The sequence below is a fragment of the Ilyonectria robusta genome (genome assembly GCF_021365365.1).
Source record: "Ilyonectria robusta strain PMI_751 chromosome Unknown BGZ61scaffold_2, whole genome shotgun sequence".
In the NCBI taxonomy this organism is placed as follows: Eukaryota; Fungi; Ascomycota; class Sordariomycetes; order Hypocreales; family Nectriaceae; genus Ilyonectria; species Ilyonectria robusta.
In genome coordinates this window covers 1,260,548-1,271,324 of record NW_025764436.1, presented here as the reverse complement: position 1 = coordinate 1,271,324, position 10,777 = coordinate 1,260,548, and the positions used below count along the sequence as shown (strand labels likewise).

Below are 10,777 nucleotides of genomic sequence, written 5' to 3'. Positions count from 1 at the left end.
GCTCGAAACGGGCTCAACACGGGAGGATGTAGTTCACCGGGGTGTATGGGGAAAGGATAATGGCCACCGGGAGACGCGGAGTGGCTGGCTCAGGTGAGCTTCGGTGGGCTGATGCGCCCTCAAATCGAATGTTCCATCGAAGTTGGGTTTCGTCGCCGTTCAATTTCCACTGACTGAGAGGAGGTGGGCGGCCCGGACTTCCTAACCTGGACACACCAAGCTGGCATTTTGGGTGTCACGTGAACGCGTGTCCCCTCCAACACGTGCGATGCCGCCACACGGTGTTGACCACTCACGACAGCTTCATTGACTGGCTGGAGTACTCCACGCCAACGGAATGACGGTGGAGGATGGACAATTATCATGCGATTCACGGTCATGACAGAGCTAGCTTTGACACACCTGGTACCCGTCAGTCTCACGATGCATCCCACGACACGGGCCAAAGCTAACCCATGAGGCAGACCGACTGCCAACCGTCTCGGCATCTCAGGCTCTAGACGAGCTACGAGACGACACTTCGAGTCTCATACCGACAGGCTTGGATGATCTAGATCAAGCACTTCTTGGTGCAATATCGATTGACACCCAGGGCTCTCCTCAGCACGGTGGTGTGAAACGGGGCCAAGTGACAGAGATATGGGGACCCCCAGGAACAGGCAAGACAGCCTTGGGGTAAGAGGTCGAGTTATTTGATAAGGATGGACTCTCGACTGACACTTTCGAAAGTCTACAGCTTGCCGCAAACACACTGTGTGATGGCGACGCCGTGGTCTGGGTAGGTCTGTGAATCAAACGCACCCTCAACTTTCCAGGCATGTCTAACCCGACTATTTTTGCATAGACTGCTTCCAGGCAGTACGTAGTCATAGGATCAAGGCAGTAGTCGACGGGGTAAGGAAGTCTCATGTCCCTAACGCCCCTGAAGGAGAACAGGAGAGCGACTCGAGCCGTTTCTTTCACTACTCCTGTCTCACTCTGCCTCACTTCATCGCTCTCGTTTCGCGCCCAACACCCAAATCAATAGCGGCCAATTGCTCTTTATTGGTTATCAGTTCCCTGTCTGCGCTGGTAAATTCGGCTTTGCCCAAGAGCAATGATGCAAAGGCGGCTCCTAAGCTTAGCAAGGGTATGTGCATAATCGAGCCACTGCAAGCCACTTATTGATATCTACCCAGGACCAACCCCCGCCGCAAAAAGAGTGCAGGCGCTTCAATCCATAATGAACGCTCTTCAGAAACTAGCTGCAACCAGGAATTGCGCAGTTGTGATCCTGTCGCAGTGTGCGACAAAAGTGCATTCAGAGAGGGGCGCAACCCTGACTACCGCTGTGAACGCAACAGTCTGGGAACAAGGCGTGTCAACTCGATTGGTTCTGTTCCGAGATTGGATCTGGCAAGGGAACAAACTAGCCAGCGTCTTTTTGGCAGGCCTGCAAAAACTCGATGGGAAGGCGACCCATGAGGCCGTGGAAAATATTGTCGCATTTAAAGTGGAACCAGTATGTCGGCATGATCTGTGAACGCTGCGGGGGTTTGCTCACATCACACCAGGACGGCTTGGCCAAGGTGCCCTACGATGCGACTCAATCAATCGATATGCCAGGCCAGAAGCGGAAACGGGGACACACAGAACTCGAAGTGCCTGATAGCGAGGATGATGAAAATTACGGATGGGGGGATGGCGATGAGGCGGCAATGCCGGCCCCGCCACCTCAGTGGCAAGGAAGTGAAGATATTCTCCTGGGGCAGGAGGTCGGGCGAAGCGATGAGGAATACAGTGATGATGGCTACGGCGACAGCGACGGTGGCAGAGAGGGACTGTACGAAAGCGACTGAAGAGCGACCGAGCAATATTGATGGATGACGACCCCGGAGCAGTGTCTCCCTCTCGGCGCCGGTGAAGCGCCGAGAAGGTACACCGAGCTCCACGAGCGAAAAAGCTCCCCGGGTAAACCCCACAGAACCAAGGAGTCGAACGGCAGAGCGCATTGATATGAGCCCCTTACTAGACGACGGATCCGCCATGACGAAAAGTTGGGCAGTGGAGAGGGAGAGGCGACCATTTCTACCGGTCAAATGTCGGCTTGTCTGGGCATCGGTCAAGTCCGGCCGAACACCGATAGTGGCAGGCCGTGGAAGCGGCGTGGAGGCGGCGTGGAGGCGTCGTAGAAGCCCTGGGGAGGACTTCGTCAGATTTAGCCGGGCCTCCCAGAAGATGACATGCTTCTGGAAGGATGAGAATTTTCCAAAATGGCATCATTGGCGTGACTTAGCCAAGAGACTCCACCATAAGTGAGGCGGAAACAGCTAGCGGCACTTGGTGCTCCACCGGGCCGGTCGTGTCGTCGCTGTGGCTGTGGGGAAAAGATACCTGGAGGGTAAACGTGGAGGACATCCTTTGGACAAGAGCGTCTCTGGGGATTTGTAGGGACACACCACACTCCCTAGAATGACGGTGCTCAGCCCTGCGTCATTGAGGGGTGGCGATTCGACAGAGGGAGGCGGCCAGGTGGACAAGCAATCCTCGGCATACGAACGGGCATAAAATGGAGGCAAGGAGGCAAGGAGGACGACGCAGAGGAGCATCGAGAGGGCTGGAAGGCAAGGAGGGCCATGAAGAGCAGAGAGCTAGGTCGCAAAGGCGTGGGATTGGCTGCCAAGAATAGGCCGATTGTCACCAGTCTGTGGCTCTGTGCCCCCGGGACAGACGGGAGATTTGCACTTGCGGAGAAAGTTCCGATGTGCTTGGATGCTTGAACTTGGGTACTCGGTTGCAACTCGCCCAGTCCTAGCGGCTTCATGCAAGCCTCCTGCTGCCTTGTCTATACAATTTCCCAACGTCATCGTCGGCAGTGGAGAAGAGACTCGGCGATAATCCGATGGCGAGGCATTCATGTCTCACTGGTGCAGGGCAATGTGTGGGGATGGAAAGCCCTATTTCGATTTACCGTATTTTGCTGGACGCACTCGGTCCGAGACAAACAAACAACGCAGACAAGCAAGGCCCAATGAATTCAGGCGGCGATACAACCCGTACAGACCGACAAGATCGAGCTGCCCCAGCCATTGGGTGTAGTTGAGCTTGTGAAAGGTTTTTTTTTCTGCTGGGTCGTTGTTGGGCTGCCACTATGAATGCACACCGCCAGGGTGGCTTTTTTTTTTCTTTTACCCCGGCCTCTTCAACACCACCAAGCAGCGCCGTACCCATCTTTGCGTTTTATGGCGGCACACTCCAGGCGCCAGATCTCACGATCTGGGACACGCAGCTGGATAAGAAGCCACTAGCGTCACTGCCCTGCCTGCATTGGACTGGATGGACTAGACTACGTTGGTGCTCAATCCAAGTGGTTGCACCGCCTTGGGAAGACGCTCTGTGGTACAGCTCTGTGTGACGCGGGCAGTAGCACGGAAATGTAGCTCCTACCGATTTTCAAGCTAAAGGACGATCCGGAGTGATGTCCTCAATCCGCGAATGGGCATCAATTGGCTTCGAAGGTCGGGCCTGCTTAGGTCGACACACCGCTGGCCTTGAGGTAATGTACAGACATGACTAGATGAAGCTATCAGTGGCCGACAATGCCTCCAGGCCGATGCTTCAAGCCGACGCTTCACGCCGATGATGGCCCTCTCTCGTCCAACCAACTCCCGCCGTCAACTTTTTCCTTCTCGGGTGCTAGATTGCTACTCCAACTTGTGCTACAATCTCAGTACCACTGCATACATACTTGTGAGACCGCCCGGCCGTCAGTCACATCCCCATCGTACGTGAGCTCCAGGCCGTCCGGCACAAAGCGCATCTGCAGGCCGCTCAGGCGATTCCCCATCGACATGGGCCGATCGCACCTCACACTCACGGGCGAAGGCCGGCCCCGACAACGCTGTCTTGCCCCGCCACATCCTCTCCTCGGCGCGGCGGAGAAGGACCTTGAGGCGTCTGGGGTGTGTTCCCGTCCGGCAGCGGAACGAGGTGCAATGTAACTTCCTCCTTCTCATCGGGGGATCGATGTCGGATGCGGGAAAGGGCGGAGAGAGCCAAGCTGGGGCACGCGGTGTCGCGCGACCAGCGGACAAGGACGTCCAGCGAGTGCTACAAGGGATGGAATGCAGCAAATGCACAACAAGATGGTGGGTGGACTGTTGAAGCACGCGCCAGGACCGTCTTCTGGCCTGATCGCGTTGCCATCCCCTCCAATCACGGCGCCTGGTTCATTGGCCGGGAGTGTGCTTTCGGATGCCTCATCGGCATATGCGCGGCAGATGGGCGACGATCCTGTTACGTTGACACCTTTGCGGGATGTATCCCCCCCTTTTGTTGCTTTTCTCCGACGAGACGGCCGTCTGGGGTTGGATTTTGCGACGACGGGAATAGCACATGGAGGAGCTGTATCGATTAATCGTTCGATGACGGGTTCGTGCTGCGTCCTCGGATCACGGCCCTCGGCACTCGACCTTCGTGGAGGGTGCCAGTGCAACTCTGTTGGGAAGAGCCGGGGGCCAAGCTGCGGGGGGTTGGCGGTGGGCAGAGCAAACGCCTGATGAATACAGGACACGTCCGGATTACATGTTGCGGTGGACAGCCGGCTCATCGAGATCTGGGGTTTTGAGGTTGCGCGTCCGGCAAGTGTCGAGGCCAAGGCCATCGAAAACCTGGAGCAGCTCCCGCACATCCGCTGCACAGAGAAGCTGGGGGAGTGGCTGTAGCATGTTACTCGACTCCCCGTGGGAGAAACAGTGAGGTCATCCCCTTGTCTATTCGTATTTCCCGGCCATTGATACGGACGGTTGCGGCATCAGCAAGATGACCTTGCCCCCGTTTGCAACTGGACGCCGCTGTTAACGGCGGAGAGGCTTCGTCCGAGGGCCGTCGCCATTTTTGGTCCCTGTCACGTATCAGCATGCCGTCTCCGGAGAAAGCCGCCGCTGGTCTCTTGTTTCATCGCCATATCGCCGGTCCACGTTCCAATGATCCATTGGTTTTCTAATCACAAGCAAATAACTCCTTGATAGCCGCCGCTATGGCCATGTTTCTGCTCGCTCCCCCATGCCTATATGTGCCTGTTGGCGGGGAATAAGACTGTGTGGATACGGTACAACAGCATGAATCAAGAGTAATACTTTTTCAACGGTACAATGCAACTTCTATTTAGCTTCGCCACTGGCGGCCTGACTCGCAACGACTCCCAACACAATACACGTCAACTTGGGTGGCTAGCGGTTTGATAGCGGGCCGCATCCGGGCAAGGAGGTTCCTGGGAGAAGTGAGAAGATTCACACCAGGCCGCACAGAGGGATGTCTACACGGAGGGATGTCCGCACAGAGGGAATGTAACAGAGAGAGTCGGTGTGGAACTAGCACCCAGGTTGCGCAACTCTTGCACTTCGCGCAGAAGATTCGAGATACATGAAGTGGATGTGGTTGCCTGCATCTCGTCTCGGAGTCATAGCCCCATAACCGAGCTATTGCGGGTATGTCCTTTGTCATAAATGAGATATGATTTGCGTCTGCATGTCATTCGATGCTTGGCGGTGTCGGGTTACAACTTCTATTAGTGTAAAGATACTCCAATTGTGAGCTGGAATGCGAAATGGTTAGACAATAGATAATGTGTGTCTCACCGACACAGCAATTAGTGCAGTACATGCAGTCAATTGGCATGCACACATGCACAAACTGAATAGCGCCGAGCGTCTCCCAATAGAAGCAGCAAGATTCAATGGCCTGCATGATACGATAAGCCACCAGTCCTACGATTCCATAGGATTGGTTAGATCATATGCAATCCTAATGGGGGACACCTAAGACCGCTTGATATCGACGAGCGGTGTAGGGTAGGCAGATTGGTTCGGCGACCCGGAGTTGATCCTGCGATAGGAAAGGATAGCAAACATCTAGGTCTCACGAACGGTTATGACCTATCATTAATTCAATCGTCCCCAATGTAATTAAGCTTCCAAAGGGAAGCGGATTCATTCCTCTTACTTCTGGGGTTAGATTCTAGTCGTGGAGACTCATGTTTAATCAATGAGTTAGAGATGTAGTCACGAGAGAGCACCTCTATATACCTCCATACAATTTGTTTGGTTACAAACAATTACGAACCCAATTGGTGTACTTTTACTTTAGTCAACATTCTGCACTACGCGAGTCTGACGAAATTTAAGACTCCAAGTCCAAGGTATTATCTCATACCTATGCTTACGAAGGCATTCCTCTGAGTGACAACCGAGCAGTATAACCGCGTGTTATCTTGCACCCTCGAACAAAATCGGAGCCATGGGGTCATTGGGGCTTGTCTAGTTTTTCAAACCTCTCATACAAAGGTTCGGCAAAAAGTCACGTTTCTGGCGGATTGGGCTGAAGAGGTGCACCGCAGATAGCCAAGTGGAAGGGAGCAAGTTGGGGATAAGGGACACAACCTGATTTCAAGAATACGTCATTAAATCAGAAATCCAGTCATCCATTGTGTGCTGGGGCTGGCGATCAGCACCCGCGCTCGCCTATTCAATGGGATGAAAGAAAATCCACCCATTAGCGAATCAATGCGGATCTTCCTCCGTCACCTACCTCTGTTGTGTGTCTTAATGATGACCACTTCCGGACCAACCACATTTTTCCTCTTTGAGAATGGGTAATTTATCGGAGCTGTGGGTTGAGGTGATAACCTTGCTCCCGCTCTTTCTGGGTTGAACTGGCGTGTAAACCCTTCCCGTCCTTACGCGTCTTGGAATAAACGTTGAGAGAAGTAAAGGCGCAATCTGATCCAGAGCCCACCCCTAAACAAATTCGATGGATTTGGCAGGAAATCCCGTTAGTAGAGGTCATTCCAAACAAGTTTCCAGTTTTGGCATGCCTGATTCTTCGTGGTGGTATTCACCTGGCGATGCGCCGAACATCAGATTGTCGACAGCAGTTTTCTTAACAATGATGAAGATGTTTCACATGACCATGACGTAGTTGTATACGTACTGCGGTCTACCAGGACGTAGGATCCATCGCCAGCTTCTACGTTATCAGGAAAATACTCAACCAATGCTCGAGTGATCAAAGGGAGCTCGAGTCCAGTTGGATTGATGGCTGTAGGGTAAGCCCAAAAGGAAACATGGACGGAAGCGGACAATCTCCGGGACCGTCGTTCCTTCCAATCACGAACGCGCCACACAGACAAGTCGACGTCTCTTATTGGCCCACAATCTCAACACAGTCACTTCACGCTGCCTGCTCAGACGACCAGCATCACGATCATCGCGATTCATCGTAGTTGAGCATCATTCACCGTGTGACGAGCATTGCCGAGCAATTCTCAAACCAACGTCACCGCCAAATGAGTTACGACTGAGACTGCCGACAAACGCGAGCCGAACCCGATCAACTCCGTAAGACGGGCAGCGAGCGGCTGGTGGTTCCGTCGAGGTTGAATTGAGCTGCCAGGCCATACAAAGCAGAAGCATCGCCAAATACAATGTAAGTCTATCTACATCTTCCCCTTTAAACCAGCCGTGATTCATGGCTTGGAAAATTATCGACGAGCGACAATATGAAAGTGGCCTATTGTGACGAGGGATTGAGTACGAGGCCTCCAGTGACAATGATTCACATCATGAAGAGACGTCGTCTTATCTTAAACACAGCACCCTCCCATGCTTTAATGGAACTCACCCTTCCTGACATTGATCTGCAGTACCAATATGTCAGAACATCCAAACGGCGGGGACTCCCTGGTCACCGAGGCCAATATCAATGTCCAAGAGAAGCGACCATTCTCATGGCTGTATGACACGCCCTTCTTTACGTCAATGACTTCAAGACAATACTGATAAAAACCACAGCGAACCTCACCCCATTTTCGTCATCATACTCATCGGTCCCGACGAGCAGCCCTTCGGAATCCAAAAGGACTTTCTGTGCGACCGATCTGAGTTTTTCCAGAAACACTTCTCCTCGACCGCCATCGAAGACAAGGTCGAGCACGTTGTGCGACTCCCAGACGCAACACAAGAGGTCTTTGGGTTGGCTCAGAGTTTCCTCTACACCGACGCGGTCATTTCCGATGTGTCCAACGTGCCGTCATACGAGGCGCTCGTCGGCTTGTGGAACCTGGGGCACAAGCTGGGTATCCGGGGACTGTGTGACAAGACGCTCGAAGCCATGGTCGACTGCCGGCGCATCACGGAGCGGATCCCAGCCACGCCCCTGCTCATTCAGGTCTGGAAGGATACTCCCGAGGGCTCATCGATCAGGAAGCTTCTCTTGTCGTGGACGGCAGAGTACATGCGTTCTTCCGATGCTAGGGCAGAGTTTGCAAAGTCGTTGCCACAGGAGGTGCTCAGCGAGCTCGTCGTAGCCATGAGCTCCTTTGATACCATCACGGCGGTGGCAGATACGTCCGTCATCTCAGCTGCGACCCCTCGCAAGAACGTGCACTATCTGGAAGAAGAGAGTGAAGATGAGGTTATCAAAAACACCAAAAAGAACCGGCGATCTTTGGGCACACCTAGCGGGCTTCTGCCATCTGTCGACCAGAAGCTGGCCAACAAAAACAAGCCGCCCCGGCCTTCTCTCCCCAAGCCAGTACCAAAGCGCCGAACAAGTGCCGGCTATGTGGACAGCCGCACATTTACAACAGCGCAGAAGCTGGACTTTTGCGCAGATCTCCTGACTAGAATGCTCTCAGGACCCGGTATGTGCTCATCTTCCGCCAGGGGCTAGTGTCTTGTGTGTTCTAATCAATCCATAGGTTTCTGGACACGTCTTGTCGGCCCCTTCCGTGACCCGGTCGAGCCGGTCGAAGACGGCGTGCCGGACTACTTTGACAAGGTCAAGCGGCCAATGGACCTTAGCACGATCAAGACCAAGATGGACCGCAAGGACTACAGCAACGACGAGGAGTTTGCGACAGATGTGCGGCAGATCTTTGAGAACTGCTTCAAGTACTGGAAGAAGGGAGACCCAATGTGGAATGCCGGAGAGAAGCTGCAGAAGACGTTTGAAGACAAGTTCTCGCACATGAACAAGTGGATCGCCAAGATGGGCGGTGAGGAGGGCGAGTAGGGCGCTTGAACGGGATGGTGCACGATTGTTGGTGCGGGAAGCTGACTGGGTCATTGTTCCACGGGCGCATTCTGGGGTTCACAGAGGCGCGATGTGCAAATGGATTTGCAATGGTGACCGACGGCAAGGTTTGTTCTTCCATTGGCAATGTAATTATTATGAGTTTGAGATCGACTGTCTTTGGGAGGCGCTTGGTGATGTGATTGGGCTCGTTGAGGACGCGAGTAGAGAGCCATGGAAGGATTCTGAGTCGGACCACCGTCCCACGGATCTTGAGATTGCCACAAGGACGGGACCAAAAAGCAACCAGGGCTTATAATTAATCATCTTGCTCTTTCATCATGACATTAGCGGCATTAACTGCCATGCGGGTCTCGAATCAAGTGTGATGAGCGACGATCGCAAGTCAGTGAAGGCCCGGTTTCCGTAGCAAGGGCCACCGGATCGCCGCGGAAAATGGGGTTACGCAGAGAAGCCGGCGAGAGTGAAGCGCTAGAACGGGCGGGCGGCCTAGGTCGCGGCGGGTGGTTGTTCTAGAGCAGCGTGACAGACGGTAGGTGGTGTAGCAATTTACTATACGACGGGGCGAGTTGTCGGAGCAATTTAAGGAGGTAATTTGGCTATACGTCAAGTCACTATCGTGGTGTCGCTAAGGAACATTCGAGCCGGCCTTCTGGCTGAACGGAACAGTAACTATCAGCCGGGATTAGGTGTCTCTTCTTCCAGGATGGCTGGTGACGCACTGGGGAAAGGCTGAGAGAGGGAGAGACGCTGAGGGAAAGCGGGACAGTCCATCAGACCACGCCGCATCGAGCATTGGGCATCGTGACGGCGATAGTGGTCAAAGAGGGCGAGAGAGGGAGGGAGCAATCTTGAGTCGAGTCATCGACACGTAGGCCAGCCACGTCACAGTGGGCGGTCGTTATTGGTTGGGCGCAGAGGGATATTTATGCGACTTTGAGGTTCCTGAATCATGGTGAGGGAGGGATTGGCACTTTGTTCGCTGGCCTTGCATTGTTGTTGGTCTTGCAGATCGCCCAAGTGGTTGCATGCCGTGTTGCTAACGCATGGATCGCGCATCTGGCGTCGCGCAGTAGATCGAGAGTGATGACAGGTGGGTGACACCGCGACAATGGCCTTCGAGGCCTCTTGCTTCCCCTGTTAGTTTGTCAGTCTTCCATCGGTCTCGCCCGCAGAATGAAGGGACCTGAATGGAGGGCTCTGAATGGAGGAGCGCGTGTGTGTGTGTGAGTGACAATCCCCTGCGGTTGGAAGAAAAGCCGCCCGGGCCTGTCACAGTAACCTGAAACCCAGTCGAGTCCTCCTTCCCCCGGTCCCTGGTCCCATGACGCAGGGCTAGAAGATTCCTGGCCATGCGCCGGCGAATCAGACGCCGCGATCGGGCCGAGTGGAGACACAGCTTCGTGCTAGGATTGGGTTTTGGTTCCTGGTTCCTGCGTCCACACGGACGCCACTTGGCCACCTCCAGCGTAGTACAGGCTCGCCTAGCGCCTGGATCTGCCCCCCCCAGACCACTACAGACCACTAAGACCACTACAGCGCGTCGCCCACCACCCAGCGTCGGCTGATGCCATGTCCGGTAGCAGGTGTGGTAGGGGGGGGGGGCTGGAGGGGACCTGCTGCAAAGGGAAGTTGAGCCATTGGACCCCGGTGTTATTGGGCTATGCGCGCTTTCGAGCCGTTGCGGCGTTACGCGGTTGGATGT

At 54.3% G+C, this 10,777-nt stretch overlaps 2 protein-coding genes across 2 annotated transcripts; both read left to right on the top strand.

The window, feature by feature from the left end:
- Nucleotides 1–350: 350 nt before the first annotated feature.
- On the top strand, nucleotides 351–2,244 carry BGZ61DRAFT_553340 (P-loop containing nucleoside triphosphate hydrolase protein; the record flags this gene model as incomplete). Its single annotated transcript, XM_046255547.1, has 6 exons — nucleotides 351–411; nucleotides 465–675; nucleotides 730–782; nucleotides 845–1,129; nucleotides 1,179–1,501; nucleotides 1,554–2,244. 6 exons carry the CDS (start codon nucleotides 351–353, stop codon nucleotides 1,836–1,838), a joined length of 1,218 nt encoding a protein of 405 aa, XP_046110577.1. The 3' UTR covers nucleotides 1,839–2,244.
- A 5,444-nt stretch (nucleotides 2,245–7,688) lies between these two features.
- Nucleotides 7,689–9,051, top strand: BGZ61DRAFT_339885 (TFIID associated protein; the record flags this gene model as incomplete). The annotated part of the gene is made up of 3 exons (XM_046239261.1): nucleotides 7,689–7,771; nucleotides 7,830–8,680; nucleotides 8,738–9,051. The coding sequence occupies 3 exons, from the start codon at nucleotides 7,689–7,691 to the stop codon at nucleotides 9,049–9,051; spliced, it is 1,248 nt and encodes a 415-aa protein (XP_046110576.1).
- Nucleotides 9,052–10,777: the final 1,726 nt, after the last annotated feature.